The following is a 17,125-nucleotide window of genomic DNA, read 5'->3' as shown; positions in this document are numbered from 1 at the left end:
TGGACTCTCTTGAACACTTATGGGACCGAGCAAAAGTGTTCAGATTATAAAGGTGTTCATTATAGAGGGAAAATGCATGTATATGTATTCAATTGCGCAAGTGGACTATGTTCAGTCCGTTGTCTAGTGAGCTTATACAAGTCAAGAAATCTTCTCATACTGCAAAACAAAAAAGATTTAATTTAAAAGGCGGGCAATGCTGAATATGTAAACACCTAACGCACATGATACAAAAATAGTGAAGTTGAAGGCATAGCAGCTTAAGTGAGGAAAAGTGGCACCCCCCATAAACAAAGACATTCCAAAAATAAAATTATTTATAATATTTAACAATAAACAAATATAATTCAAATCTATTGAGCAAAACCAACATACCTGCATTGACGAAGATTATTTAAACTAGAACTTCCAATTCCTTTCTTCAACAATGATGACAATTCTCTTTCTAACATGACAATATCATTCAAGTTCTTCTCAACAATAGGCTTTAACCTAGAACAGATATCAACATTTCTTGATTATGAATAATGGAGAGTGATCTAGTAATCTCTAGATAGAATAAACAAAGGAAAATAAAAAAAATAATCTTAAAATTTGAAAATAGTCGCCCCTCGCTACTTCTCGCTTCGACTTTCGCGGCTTCACTTCATCACTTTTTTTTTTTTTCAAATATAGTAATTAGCCCTTTTTACGTGTTCATGCAAACTTTTTCCTACAAAAGAATAAAAAAATATGTCTTTTAAGTAAGGTGAGCTCTTCTGAGGGGCTGTAGTTGTACTAGTTAAGAAAATGGAGGTATAAAATCGCCGAAGAAAGTGTAGGGAATGGCTATCTCATTTTAATCATTAAACACTAACTGGAAAGTATAAATCACTGTATTGTATTACTAGGGGATCAATACATTTGCAAATGGTGCTCAACAATGCACTAGCTTTTTACATTGTACACGTAATACCTTTAATGAGGATAAATGTAGAGGAAGAATGGGGGCATATATGGGCACTAACTGGCAATTAATGCATCATCGGACAAGTTGAGTTATTTTCATAGATTAGTAGTTGGGTGTACTGCATGTGTGTGTATTATTTCCCAATAATTAACAATGTGATATCTATTACATATAATATATCTCATATTTTTTACAGTATATTAAGTAATGCAAATGTAACAGTCGTTAAGGGTGCTGATTCATGTCTAGGAGGCTCTAACTATGTTAAAAACCTTTTTAAATTGTTGTAAGTAAGTTTTATGCGCTCTAATTAGGAAAATATTTGGTTTATAAATATAAAATTCTACTTCGCGGAAATTCAGTTATTGCGGTTAAGTCTGGAACGAATTAACAGCTATAAACAAGGGTTGACTGTAATTAAACATTCCCATATTCAGCACAATAAAATATTTTTTCAAACCCCTTTTCACATTTCTGAACACCTTTTTTAAACTAAGTACAATGTTCAGAACGCTTTCAATATATTCTCATTTTCATACATCGAACAAATTATAATAAAAAAACTATTTAATTCAAATCAAATTGATTTCTTAATTTTTTATGTCAAGAATTTTTTATTTTCTTTAAATACAAGGAAAAAAAATAATTTTCAAGCATTTAAAAATAACAACCAACAACATTATATTCTAAATTACCTCTTTTTTGCAGCTTCAGGACCAACCAATGACATCTCACTAAACATTTGAGAAGGCCTAGTAAACACAGCATTTAATCTGGCATCTGGCACAGAAGGCACAGGTGGGGCTATACCATCCCTGAGGGGGTGAAAGCTATCAGGGCTACTCACAAGAGGAATATCTTGTTGCACAAATCGGTAAGAACTGCTCATCGCAGGTGGTTGAGGAGGTGGAATGTAACCTGCACTCGGCATAGGAGAACTAATATAGGAACTCTTCACAGGCTCTGGGGTGTAATATTTCGAACTCGTATAAGACACATGAGATGGTGGTATGTGAGCAGGAATGTTAACTATTTCGGGTTTGCTGGGGTTATTTGGGTCAAACAATTGTTTGTGGATAAACATAGGAGGTTCTCGATGCGCTTTCGGAGGGCATATAACGCTACTTAATGTCTCTGAAACTACTTCTGGACTTTCATATTCTGTAGGCAATTTTAAAAGACCACCACCGTGATTTAAGTTATATTTATCTTGCAGACTATTTTGCTGGTTTTCCACACTTGAGCTTTTCAGTTTCTGAAACCTGGGCGGGATAGTAATTTCTGTTTTTTCTCGTCTCTTTTTCTCAATTTTTGTCTTATCGAGCATAGCATTTTTGCTTTGATTTGACTCATAGTTCTGTTTATTATCTTCACTATTGCTATTGATGTGAGAATTATGAATGGTTAAGTCTTTCATTCTTTCAAAGACATGATTAGCTTTTAAGTCGCTACTAACCGAGCTCTCAGAAATGTTCCTACTTTTCTGTGCCTTCTCTCTTTTTCTTCGGAATTTTTATGTTTCTGTTGACTGCTATTAAAGCTCTGTTTATTAATTTTTGCTATGTTTACATCACTTTTGTCTAATTCTTCAATCGGTACATGAGGATTTTCACTTTTCAGCGAATTTCTCCTGACCCTGTGCCTACTTTTATTGGAGTCATCTTTAATTGATTTTGAAGATTTTCGTTCCTGACACTTCCCATCTTTGGCGACTGAAGTTTGTATTTCACCGTCATCTAAATGGCCATTGCACATTCTGTCATCCGATGTGGACCTAGAATTTAAAAGGTCTGATTCTTCTACCATACTTGCCCATGATTTTTTCTCTGAAGAATTTGCACTGATCACTTTTGTCACAGAACTCTTACTCACAGATTTTTGCGTAGGAGATTTTCGATCATCATGTTCAAATACAGATTTCTTAGGAAAAGACGGACTCAATTTTTTGCTGGGTAAATTGGAAATGTCTTCACTTTCCGCTTTAGGGTACTGATCACTAGGGGGTTTTTGTGAATCTTGTTTCTTATCACTGGACTGTGCAACTATTTTAGGCTTAGGTGTATAGACTTGAATGTCAGGTCTGCGATTCTTGGTGTTCTTGGTATTAGCGTGTGCCTTTTTGCTATGGCTATCTTCATGATTTGATCTATTAACTGTAGCAGAGTCTGAACCATCACAATGTGAACTTGTTCTAGGTAGGTCTGGTGCGGCTTTTGAATCTTTGAACTCGTCTGTTCTTATATTCCTGTTATGCAGGCCCATTCCAGGTCTGTATATTTGCTGCTCAGGTTTACGGTGTTCTTTTTTGCTCTGCTTCATGGCATTTTCTGGTGAGCTGCACGGAGAAATGCAATTCCTTTCTGTTAAAAGAATAAAGTGATGTAGTTAAAATGTATGAAAAAATAATATATAAGACATTTGACAGCTTTTAGCTTAACTTTTTCAACAAAATTAAAGCAGAATTAAACAATTAGCAAAGAAAATAAGATATAGTACACCCAAACCTCTTTTTGTGCGATTTTTCTTTTTTTGTACTGTAGTGTCTTAATGCTATTAACTTTAACTGTGACTGTATGAGAATGTAAACTGGATCGAGATCTAACTGTAACTGAGAAGGAAAAGTGCTTTCACCTTTTGTTAAGATGTATGTAATTTTGTGTGCTTGTGCCAGTAAAGTATGTGTAGTTCGTAAGCGGTTTCGATGTTCGTTACTTAAGTAAACCCACGCACCACCTTCCAACTAAGATGAATAAGGAAGGATACAACAACTGGCGACGATGTTTGAGAGTATAAAGAGTGCGAAATCAAGTAAGGATTAGGTTTATTAAACTGAAGACAGCTCAAGGTAGGAATTATTAATTCTGATATATTTCTAATTGAGAAAAATCTGTCATGGAGCAACTAGTTCAGCAATTAATTGAGCAAAATAAAATGCTTATGGAAGCTTTACAAACGAAAGAACAACCAGATTCAAAATCGAAAGTAACTGGTGTTCAGTTTGATAAATATGACGAAACGTCAGAATCATTTGATTCATTTATTGAGCGCTTTAAAGCATTTTTAGATATTCAGAATGTTGCGGAAATTAAAAGAGGTAAAACCTTGATTTCTAGCCTATCGGCTAAGTTGTATAATTTGCTAAAAAATTTGCTTGCTCCAGAAAATCCTGCTGAAAAAGATTTCGATACTCTTATTGATATTCTTAAGGAACATCTAAATCCTAAACCGCTCATAATTCCAAGCAGACATATGTTCTTAAACAGAAAACAACAGGAAGGGGAAAGCATAAGTGCTTACATAGCGGAATTAAGATCGCTAGCGGTACCTTGTAATTATGATAAAAACATGTTAAATACAATGCTCCGAGACGTTTTCGTAAGTGGGTTACGGGATAGAACAACCTTAGATAGACTGTTCGAAGAAGATGATTTGGAATTATCTAAAACATTAGCTATTGCTTCGGCTATGGAAAAAGCTTCTCAAAGCTCAAATGCTATTATTGGTACGAAATTGAACGTAATACATTCAAATAAAAGTTATGCGAAACAGCCCGTAAACAAAACGAAAGTTCAAAACTCGGCAGTGAAAATTGAAAAACCGTGCTATAGATGCCTTTCGAAGGATCATTCTCCGAATTTATGCAAATTTAAGACTGCAAAATGTCTTTTTTGTGGGAAAATAGGGCATATTAAAGTAGCTTGTTTTGCTGCCCAGAGAACACCCAAAACCAAAAAGAATTTTGTAAAACAGAAGCAAGTGGGGGAAAACAATATAAATAGCGTACCCATGTACGAAGTGACACTAAAGTCAAACTTAAAGGAGGAACCAAAACAACCTCCAATAATGATTTCGGTTTCCATTGATGATACACCAGTGCAGATGGAACTGGACACAGGGGGAACTGTATCAGTCATGAGCATAAAAAAATTCCGGAAAATTTCTGGAAAGGAACTTTCTCCTACTAATTTAGTTTTTAAGACTTACAATGGAAATTCTCTTGTACCTCTGGGATACGTAACAGTAGATGTTAAATATCATAATCAGCAACAGGAATTAAATCTTTACCTAGTAGAACAAGATTTAGACACGATCTTTGGTCGAGAATGGTTACACAAAATTAATATTGACTGGGCAGGCATCAAACATGTCAAAACAACTGGAGCTGAAAATGATCGTTTAAAATTACTTTTTAACAAGTATGCAGATATTTTTGATAATTCGAGTGTTGGGAAAATAAAGAATTATAAATGCAAATTAGAGCTGCAGTCGGATGCAAAACCTATTTTTTGCAGACAACGCGTTGTACCTTTCGCTCTTAAGAATAAAGTTGAAGAAGAAATCGATAGACTTGAGAGGGAAGGCATTATAGAAAAAACAGAAACAAGTGACTGGGCGACCCCAATAGTACCAATTGTTAAGGCAGATGGCAGCATACGATTATGTGCTGATTATTCAGTCACGCTGAATAAAAATCTTAAAGTCCAGCAATACCCCTTGCCGCGAGTAGAGGAAATTTTTTCATCACTCAGTGGGGGTAGAGTTTTTTCTAAAATTGACTTTAGTCAAGCTTATCTGCAGATGGAAATGCACGAAGAGAGTCAAAAACTCCTCACAATAAGCACTCACAAAGGCCTCTAAGTACATTTGTAAACGTTTAATGTATGGGGTGAATGCCGCACCAGCGGTATGGCAGCGCTACATTGAATCTGTATTTAAGGATTTAGATGGGGTAGAAGTATTTTCTGATGATGCTCGCATTGCTACGCCCGATATAGAAACCCATTGCGAAAAGTTAGAAAAATTCTTTGAAAGATGTCGGCTACATGGCCTAAAGTTAAATAATAAAAAAAGCAAATTTTTTCAAAGTGAAATACAATTCCTCGGGTTCAAAATCAATGCTCAGGGCTTGTCAAAAACAGATGACAAAATTTTAGCTATTATGAAGGCAAAAACTCCCCAAAATGTTCAAGAGATTCAGTCGTTTATGGGACTTGTAAATTTTTATGGTCGATTCTCGAAAGATATTGCAACATTGGCATATCCGTTGCATCAATTGACCCGTAAGGGGGTTCAATGGAATTGGGATGCGGAATGTTCTGAAGCATTCGATAAAATCAAGAAAGAAATATGTTCGGACAGAGTCCTTGCTCATTACGATCCTAGCTTACCAGTTATCTTGTCAACAGATGCTTCACCTGTTGGCTTAGGCGCCGTCCTTGCGCACCAATTTCCCGACGGATCTGAACATCCTATTGCATTTGCATCTCGAACATTGACCCCAACGGAGCAGCGATATTCTCAAATAGATAAGGAAGCCTTGGGAATTATTTGGGGAATAAAAATTTTTTATTTATACTTAAAAGGTAGAAGATTTACTCTGGTCACTGATCATAAACCTCTTGTTGCCATATTTAGTTGCAAAAAAGGTCTTCCTGTATTGTCAGCAACAAGATTATTGCATTATGCATTATTTTTACAAGCGTACCAATTTGACATTATATATCAGAACACTGCTGAGCATGGTAATGCAGACTTCTTATCACGACTTCCTTTAAAATCAGAAGATTTAGATCTGAGAGATGAAATATCTATGTTTCAAATGTGCCAAATTGAGACTTTGCCAATTACTTCAAAGGATCTTGCTAGAGAATCCAAGCTTGATGAAGAGCTAAAGCCCATCTATCATGCCTTAAAATCAGGGAAACATGTAAGAGGGAAGGGAGATGACACTGCCCAGTTTGCTGTAGAAGATGAATGCATCTTACGTGGATCCAGGGTGTGCATTCCAAAATGCTACCAAAGAAGAGTACTTGAAGATCTCCACACAGGCCATCTGGGTATGGTGAAAATGAAGGGCATAGCCCGCTCATACATCTATTGGAAGAATATTGACAAGGATATTGAAGAGATGGTAAGAAGCTGCACAGAATGTGGAAAGCATAAAGCTGATCCCCCAAAAGTTAAAACACACTACTGGGAATATCCAAGTGCACCCTGGGAGAGAATTCATATAGATTTTGCTGGCCCAATCTTCGAACACATGTTATTTATCGTAGTGGACGCGTACTCCAAATGGCTTGAAGTATTTCCTATGAAGAAAATTACTTCTGCAAACACCAACGAATGCCTAAGAGAGTGTTTTTCGAGATATGGGTTACCCATTACCCTTGTCAGTGATAATGGACCGCAGCTTAAATCAGAAGAGTTTGAAAAATTCCTGAAATGCAATGGTATTGTACATAAAACTTGTGCTCCTTATAAGCCATCTAGTAATGGTCAGGCAGAGAGGTATGTATATACCGTTAAACAATTGCTAAGGGCGATGTCTGACTTCCCAGGTTCCCTTCGTCAAAAAATAAACACGTTTTTAATGCAATATCGCAAAGCTCCAAACATAACTACCCAACAAAGCCCATCATTCATGTTTATGAAGAGAGAGATAAGGACATTAATTGATCTGCTCATACCCGATGTTCGACACCAGATAGATCTGAGACGAAAAAAAGATATTTCAGAGATCGATTTTTCAATACCGGTGATCGAGTCGCTGTACGGAATTATCGCCAAGGAGATAGAAGGTGGAAATTCGGTACAGTCGTCAGTAGAGATGGTCACCTGCATTACACCATAGATGTTAACGGACAGTTATGGAAGAGACACATTGACCAGATACGCAACACTGCAGTATCCGAGTCCGAGACGTCACAGAGTACAGTCCCTAGATACAGGGAACAGGAATCGTCCACGGTTCAATCCGAGCCAAATAGGGAGTCCGTTTGCGAGGCTTCCCGAGATTCTGATGAACTTGCTAGCTCCAATGTTTGCCCAAACTCACCTGTGGTGTACCCCGATCCAAAAAGTCCATCCAGAAAGACAATAATGCCTACAGCTGCTCCAGATCCCAAGCCCTTGCCAGCTGCTGAACTAACTCCAGTGCTTCGACGGTCAACTCGAATCAGAAAGCCTCCAAAGAGACTTGATCTGTAGTCATAAGGACTTTGGGGGGAGGGATGTAGTGTCTTAATGCTATTAACTTTAACTGTGACTGTATGAGAATGTAAACTGGATCGAGATCTAACTGTAACTGAGAAGGAAAAGTGCTTTCACCTTTTGTTAAGATGTATGTAATTTTGTGTGCTTGTGCCAGTAAAGTATGTGTAGTTCGTAAGCGGTTTCGATGTTCGTTACTTAAGTAAACCCACGCACCACCTTCCAACTAAGATGAATAAGGAAGGATACAACATGTACGAACTTTTTTGTGCGGCGTATGAAAATTTCAATCAGATAGGGACTCAATTGACGATAAAAATGGACGAAGTTATTTATAAAACGAATGAACTTTTTTTAAGCGATTTTTTTTTCACACGGTCCCTATCCACCGCACAAAAAGAGGTTTGGGTGTACATAGTTCATGAACTCGTATGTGACAAAGAAGTTAACATTTTAATTAGAATTATATTTTATACATACTTCAAAAAACTTCTATATTTCATGGAATATAATTTGAAATAACTACACTCTATCTACTAAACTCAACTAAAATTATTAAGGGGGATTTGAATAAAACTCATGCTGTACATTTTACAATGACAACTTAGGTCACAAACTTAGGTTGTCACACAAAAAAATCAAAGATCAACCACTTTATCGTTTAGAGTGTTTTTAAAGACTTTTTAGAGCATTTTTTCAGATTTTTATGCATTTTTTCTCATTGAAATATTTAAAAATTTTTTAAACAGTTTTGGAGATACTTTTATGCTGTATGATTTTTTTCGTGTTGGGGTAATTCCACGAAAAGGTCAACCAGATGATCGAATTTTCAAAATCAAAATTTCTAAACAAATGAAGTATCATTTTAAAGGTAAAAAGTTGTATATTTTGAAATGCCTGTCTAAAATTTGATAATTTCAGTTATAAATAAGTTACAGAAGGTTAAACTAAGGTCAACATCTTGAGTACATACTAACATTATGAATTGAGATGAATAACCATTTAAAGATACAATGTATTGCTGGTGATGTTGCAAAAAAATGTGTCAAAATATTATTCATTTTGATTTGTAAAATTCCTCTGGGGTACATTCAGTGTTTTACGTCCGACACCAAAATGTGCAATTAATTATGCTGAGACAATAATTTTAAAGCTGCATACATGTATTTTTGGATACAAAGTAAGATTTTCAATCTCATTGATGTAACCTATTTCCATTTTGTAAGTTATGAATATTTTTATTAAAATCTAGGTGTCGGATGTAAAAAATTTTTTACGTAAGACAGTTACATTCCTTTAAACAGCATATGTTTTCAACTGTTTCTCCTTTTTTAGCCTTTAATTTCAAAGTTAAAGTGAAACCATAAAAAACAACTTAGAGAATTTACTGTATATACATATAGGGTTGATTGGGGTAAGTAGGACCCCTTTTGAGGACAGTTCGTTTTTTAAAACTTATACAAAAGTTTTGAAATAAAAAAAAATTAAAGTTATTGTCTGGTTTTATCTTGGACATTATTAATAAACAGAAATCCATCATTATTTTATAAAAGAATGCTTTAACTATTCTAAAGGATTATATTTAAAAAAAATTGAATGAGTAACCCACATACCCCATAGTAAGGGGTAAGTAGGTCACCCTCAGGGTTGCCAGAATTAAGAACAGTAAATACGGGACTGACCTCTAGGAGTGAAAGGGGGGGGGAGGCAGATTTTTAAGACGTTTATTCATGATAAATCTGAAAAATTCAATCGCAATAAAGCATTAAACTTCACAAAATGCCATCTATCAAATTATAAAAATTGTTTTCATTGTGATTGACAAAGCAGGCGCAGAGATATATTTCCAACCTTAGTCAATGAGCAAAGAAGAAGTAACCATTCGGTTCCTCATGGTCTGCTGCCAAAACAAAAACATACGAACAAAATCAAAAAGAAAATAATTTTTTGCGTTTGTTGCCACATGATTTTCTTATTGCCCATTATTTTTTCCCCCTTAAAATAATGCCTCGTTCTGTAAAACATTGTTATCAGCAAGAATACGGACATTAGCCATCCCGTATGGAAGTTCCCCGGGACGCGGAACAATTTTTCAAAATACGGGACTGTCCCTTGAAATCTGGGACGTCTGGCAACCCTGGTCACCCCCCATTTAATTAAATTTAAATGAAGTATATCTAAAAAAGGGATAAGAGAGTCTTACATGATAAAGTTATGTAAATTTTTAGTGTGAATTACTTTTTTGCAAATGCATTCATTTATGAGATATTTACTGTCTTTTCAATCCGTATCACAAAAAATTTTAAAACAAAACAATTTCATTTGTGAAATTTATTGAAAGCCTTTAGGTATATATTTTAGTTTTACAAATAAAGGTGTGTTGAATGAACGTAATACAGTTGATTAAGATCAATTTTGGCAAATTAGCCCTAACTATAAGTTGAAAAAGAAATTGGAAACCCTAAATGACTGCGTCTATGTAAAGTTGGCTAAGGAAGAATAATTATCAACATTAGATCAACAATCTACATAAATCTTAATGGTTTTCTTTCAGGTAAGTTTCACAAATAACTAATCACCAGCTTTAGCAGTTTTTGATAGCTGAACTATAAATTTCTACTAAGTCATCATAGTTGTCTTGTATTTCACTAATACAAATATTTCATCAGAGTTGTTTTTGATTTTCAAATCCTCACTGTTATGGGAGGAACCACTTATCCCATAGTGTGGGGAACTCTTATAGCGAAATTTTACGGGCTAAGTACCCCTGCTGTAAAACAGTTATTAATACTAGTTCATTCAAAAATTCTGGTTGCAGTATGCACTTTAAGTTAAACTGTACATGAAGGTTTAATGATCATATTAAATAATAAAAGCTAACCGGGAAACACTTCTTTGAAAAATGTTGCTTGAACTCGCCAAAAAATATTTTTACTATTTGTGTGTTTACGTCCGACACCAACTCTTTAAACTTTTTTAATTTATACTTTAGGGATCTATTTTGGAAAACTAATATGATTTTTCATTCAGTGGGATGTAGTAAGTATCTTGTAAATAAATTTAATCATTTTGTATCAGTTTATATTTGGGAAATAGAATTAAAACTGAGAAATTTTTTTTCATTTTTTACCGGAATTGCCCATTGGATCATTTTCAAAAAAACCATTTTGGGGTGAAAAAATCAGTAAAACTAATAAAAATTCAGCATTTTCTGCAGAAAAATATGGAAGTTTTTTTTTTATATAAGTCACTCATTAAGTTCATACTGAAGTGAACATGTATTTTCTACTTTCGTGAACAAATGGACAAAACTTAGAAATCATCTTAAAGTGAGAAAAATCAGTAAAACTAGTAAAAAATTAGCATTTTCGGCAGAAAAATATGGAAGATACTGAAACCCAAGGTCAAGAACAGACTTAGATAAAATGAAAAGCTTTCTGCGAACACAAATCCTAACTGGAAAATTTTCTGCAAATAATTATTTTGCCTCACTCACCCTTGAATAAAAAATTAAATTTATATTCAAATATGAAAGAGACAAAAAAAAAGTGCTTTAAATCATTACATCATTTAATTTTTTTTTACAATAACATATAGTTTGCTTATTTTTCACCAACTGAACCACTGCCAAAACCATTATTTTTTTTTTACACATGTGCTTTAAAATGCTTTTGGAGAAAGGCTTTAACAGAAATAAATTCTGGGATTTTCTTAAAAATTCCCTTTAAAAAAAAAAATATATATATATATATATATATATATTTTTTAAATCAACGGTAGCAGTTTGAAAAAAAATTTCTGCAGAGCCAAAAATTTTCTGCGAACGCCATTCGCGCGTTCATCTATATTATGTAAGACTGGTCAAGAACAATAGAGGCTCAGATTTTGATAAATTATTATTATTCTTTTTTTCCCCACTTTATTTTACTTTATTTGTTCAATAGTGCAGCAGAACATCAATTGTCTAGATCTGTTTTAACTGAATTTAAGCCTAAATAGAGATAGTTTTTTAATTAAATTTTTTGATTCAATAGTTTTCCCTTTTTCTTTCCATTGAGTAAGAAATATTAACTATTTTTGTAGGACAGTAATAAAGGATGTTCATGCAGTTTTCAGCCCACTGTTAGTAAATATTTTTTAAGTTCTGAAAAGTCAGAAAAAACTTTAAGCATCAGAGTGAAGTTTCTGGATAATATATAGCTTTCATTACACAATCTACAATCCTTCAGAAAATCAGAAATTACTTGATTTAAACAAAGAATATTTTGAATTATTGCTGGATCAGTTACAGAAATGAATCAAATATCTTTGATTTAAAATCTTAGAAACTTTTTTTTAGTCCCTTAAGACTTTGATAGGCATAGGTGTAATTAAATTTTGTATAATGCATATCTGTAAAGACAATTAAAATTCAAAATACATAAAACAATTTCAAGTTAATTACCTGCTGTTTAAAACTTAACAAATAGATAATATATTGTAGCAGTATTTAATTATTTTGTTTAAAAATAGCCCAAACAAAGTAGGCAAAATTGTTTTTCAAATGCTTTTTTTTTTTTTTTTTTGAAAAAACCATAAGGTCCATTTTGGCCAACCTTGCTCTCTATATCTCCTAAAACCAGTTTATCAGCACTATCCTACATAAATTCATTAGAACTGACTCATTGTTAAAAGCTTTCTTACATTTCAACTGAGTTGCACTATTCAATTTTCAGGAAAAGGAACAACAGGTGTCCATCAGTGAAAGGAGCTGCTGATAACAAAAAGAAACAAATAACTTCTGAAGAATTTGTGAGTGGGTGAAGCAAGGGGGGTCTTCACTCCCCTTTTTTATAAGTTATTCTGGAAGATAGGAGTTGACCCTTCCTTGGCCTCTCTTTTTCAGGATCCACTGATGTGCATGATTGCCCTTCTCATTCTTCAGAACAAGTGTTAAGATATAGGGAGGGACATCCACATGGAATTAAGATAAGGGTTGCACATCCTGGCAGCCACCTGTTACCCCTTAGCTGCCAATACTTGGGTTTAAATACATTTTCCCTTTAGTATTTTGAATTTCAGAATTTACCATTTATTTCAAGCTTCACTGAAAATTGTATCACAATCTTTATCTTGAATAAATATTTTAAGACAATTATATGTACACTTATGAAAGCAATAATATTTTAAGTGAGAATTCATGTGAAAATATAAGAGAAATTCTTTTATTTTAAGTGCGTTGATAAACTTTTTAGGCTTTTTTTTTTTTTTTTTTGGCTTTTTAAAAACATTTTTTAGGCATCAAAATCTGAGTATTTTTGATAAACCCTTAAATCTCAAAATCCAATAGAAGGAATAGCAGGCATAGAAATTCTAAAAAAAAATGTCATTGGTCCAATAGACCAATAACTACAAAATTTAATTGAACCATAGATACTTTTAGCAGTCTATTCTTGTATACTGGTTTTACACAATAAAAAATTAAAGAAAAAACAAATACCATGACAAATGTATTCAATAAGTAATTGTCAAGACATTAAGTAACTGTAGGCATTTTTTTTGTAACACTTACATCAAATATGAGTGACCAAATAGATTTGTTTGTTAAACCAAACTGCTGTCTACAATGTGTTCATGCCTTATAGATTTATGAACTTTCATTGCATATTGTGGATCCTCCGGTGGTTATGGGTTTTGAGTGCATGCGTCATATTTTTATCTTAACTATGCTTTTTGTACCACTTTTAGCTAATATAGCTTTTAAAATTTGATTTCAAAGCAAAAAGTATATAACTGAATTATATCTGGAGGTTATGCTGTAACTAATTTCTCTATTCTTAGGTTAAAATTCATTACACAATTTCATAAAACTTTCTATGCTTCATAATACAAGAAACATTATTTGAGCTCTGATTATATTATTGTCATTACTTTTATTTATTACATAGATAAATGCTTCATTTTATCTTAATAGATTTCTAATCGTATCATAAGCAAAAATTGACAGGCTGTTTGAAAATTCGAGCAGAATTCAAAAATACGATTTTAATTTATTCATTACAATCATTTGTGAAAACTTCTAATTGATACTGAAAGGTTCGCAAATTGCTTTCGTTTAAGTTAAAATTAAGAAAGTAAAATTGATTTTTGGATGATTATAACTTCGTAAAAGATTAACGGGAATGATATTTTTTCTTTCAAAAACATATTCAAATCGTAAAGCCAAATTGTGATAAATCCTATTCCGAAAAGCAAGTCTATGCTGAATAAAATACTACTCTTATCAATACGATATTATTGCGAATTTAAAAAAAATTGTTATTAAAAAATAGCATGAGTCACATTTTACCCTGATTTAGGCAAAGTTTTACGAAATACGACGTTGAAACAGCTGTTACAACAACGCTAAGATTGTTAATTCTTTTGTTTACTATTGAATCATATCGCATGCTAGCAATAAAACTACTCATCATTCAAAACGATAAACAGATACGCACTTTTTGGGCGAATACATGGATATTATGAAATACTAGTTTAAAAAATAATGACGCACTTACCACAAATGTCAACCTTAAACGGAATTTTCACTCCAAAATTTTTAGCAGAATGATCGTCATTCAGCTTCACGCTAACCGCCATCATATATTTTTCTTGCGAAAACCTGTTAGTGTGGAGTTGAGAGTGCATCATATGCTACTTGTTTTCGTCCTAATTATCTTGACTATACCAAAAAAAATTAAAATAGTTATGCAACTCTTTTTTTTAATTATGTAATCGAGTTCTCTCTGAAAAAGCAGGCTATATATAAGGTATAAGTAAAAATAGCGTCTTACTTTTCATTACTAGGTATGTTTTTGTTTCGGAATCTGGCAGTCGTCTGCGATTATTTGCGCTTCATGATGTTTCGTTTTGCTTTTTGGATTGTGGGATTGCGTTTTTTCATAAAAATTGGGAAATAAGAAGCTTTCTAGACTTTTAGACACACTCTAAGAATGGAGTCGAAGAAGTGCGTATATTTGAAGTAACAATTGAAAATTTATTTGTAATTTGAAACGCTTTTTTTTTCACGTGTTTTTAAGTTCCGGTGTCATTTATAAAATATCGCTACATCTCATTCGTTATCATGAAGTGTAATTTAAAGTTTGATGTTTTGAAGTTTAAAACGTACAGAATATTTATTTAGCCATCACACAAAATGTTTGAAAAATTTCAAAGTAAAAATGTATTCCTTAATATAACTATTTAAAATCATTCAAGTTGACTTACATGCTGTATTTTTCACTATTTACGTCTTGGGGTCTTATTTCAAATTTTAAGTATGACTAATTTTTCTAGACAAGGGCATAATAGTGCATTTGATTGACTGCGTAAAAATAAAGGAATCCAAAGTTGACATTTGAAGAATCAATCAGGATGAGGAGCATTAACATAATTCCTCTTCTCTCTAAAATTTAGAGTTTAACTACATCATCAACTAATGCATCTTACTTTCATTCTAACATGATATTAAAATCGAAGATAGAGCTTTTCAATGCTCATTCAAACTAAAATTTTAATATGTTTGTTTGTATTACAGGTGTCAACCTTAAAAAGCAAGCATTGCCTCATGAATTTATCGACTATTTATTATTATGTTGGGGAATTTTCCTCTTATAATTATACAATACTGTTGGTTCAATTTTATATAACCGTGAAGTATAATATACAACTACAAATGTGGCGACCAGCAACAGGCTCTGGGCTCAGCTAGGTCTTAGTCAGTTTATTAGTCCCCAATGAAGATCAATGGCCCCCTTAAAGCTATCCACCCCCGTGCTCATTACCACCCTTCCGGTAAGTAAAGCTGAAAACTGGGAATTTTGGTTAGTAGTCAGTGGCCGGTAGACTGAGTTTTATTAGTGGCCACTTTTTAAAGTTAGTAGCCACTTTTTAAAACTGCAACTATGTTTCAAATTTTTGAAGAAAAGTATCATCAGAATATCGCTCACATGCAAGGAAGGTGACACAACCAAAAAGCATAAAATTTTACAGAAGAGACAAAAAAAAAAAAAAAAATCAAACCTTTTAGTACAGTGCAAAACGAGGAAAAAGTTCAGTTTTGGAGCATTACTAAATCATTTTGCAAATAATAGGGACCTTTATGATGTTTTTCCTGTTGTAAGCAACATCTCAAACTAATATATATTTTTAAATGAATCATGAAATGGTAAGTGATCAATAAATTGATCATTTATCTTTTGAGGAAAAATGATGTAACTTTAAGTGACTCCTCTTCTTCTTCAATTTTAGGCTTTCCACCACGTGATCGCTGAACAGCTATCGCAAGGCAGGTGGCACGTGCAGGGTTCAAAGTGCAAATGACGGTACACTGCTGCAGATGAATTTCTCCCTCTAGCGGTGGGGAAAAGAATGCATCGAAGTAGCTCGGAACAGGGCGAGGGGAATGTGGTTCGATTGGGAATGCAAGTAGAGTGACTGAGCGAGAGTGGCAACCGGGGGTGGCGATCGATGATACATTTTTAATTGCCACTTTTGCAACTTTAATTGCCACATGGCGCGTGGCGACCGCTAATTTTCAGCTTTACCGGTAAGCTGTTCCAAGTGCCCACAACCCTACTAAAATAGTAGTTTTTCCCAATTTCTAGGTTAGCCTGAGATTTGAAGAGCTTAAAACAATGATCGCTCATCCTGCTTTCCGTGCAAAAATTTAATCTATTAACATCTTTCATTTTGATAAATTTAAACAACTGAATCATGTCCCCTATGACTCTCTTTTGCTCCAGGCTATACATATTAAGCCTATTTAGTCTGATATCATAATCTAAATCTGACAGTGCCCTTATTAGTCTAGTTACACTTTTTTAAACCCTTTTCAACACAGAAATATCTTTCCTCATTAAGGCGTCCAAAACTGAATAGCATACCCCAAATGAGGGCTTACCGTATTTTCCTGTGTATAATCTGCGGATTATCTGCTAAAAAAGGCAAAGTTTATGAGGTGCGGATTATATGCAGCCGCGGATTATCTGTGATTTTTTTTTTCCCATTAACACCAACGCATTGAACCTCAATATTTTTACAGTAAGATTCACCGATCGAGACCGTACGCCGACTGAATGTTGTTTATTTTACGAAGTATGCATGTTCTTCTTTGCTGCCTGCCTGTATGTTGGTTATTTTATGTAGCTTGAATGTTCCTGTTAAAGT

General features: G+C 33.7%; 1 protein-coding gene across 1 annotated transcript in view; it reads right to left on the bottom strand.

The window, feature by feature from the left end:
- LOC129229743 (telomerase-binding protein EST1A-like) overlaps window positions 1–14,549 on the bottom strand; it is a 49,423-nt gene extending 34,874 nt beyond the window's left edge. Inside the window, 4 exon segments of the mRNA XM_054864111.1 lie at window positions 376–492; window positions 1,645–2,328; window positions 2,406–3,309; window positions 14,476–14,549. Coding sequence (XP_054720086.1) covers window positions 376–492; window positions 1,645–2,328; window positions 2,406–3,268 — 1,664 coding nt within the window. The 5' untranslated portion in view covers window positions 3,269–3,309; window positions 14,476–14,549.
- Between the last annotated feature and the right edge of the window lie 2,576 nt (window positions 14,550–17,125).

Source organism: Uloborus diversus, chromosome 9, assembly GCF_026930045.1.
Source record: "Uloborus diversus isolate 005 chromosome 9, Udiv.v.3.1, whole genome shotgun sequence".
NCBI lineage: Eukaryota > Metazoa > Arthropoda > Arachnida > Araneae > Uloboridae > Uloborus > Uloborus diversus.
The sequence above is the reverse complement of the archived record's forward strand: the minus strand, read 5'-3'. Positions and strand labels throughout refer to the sequence as shown.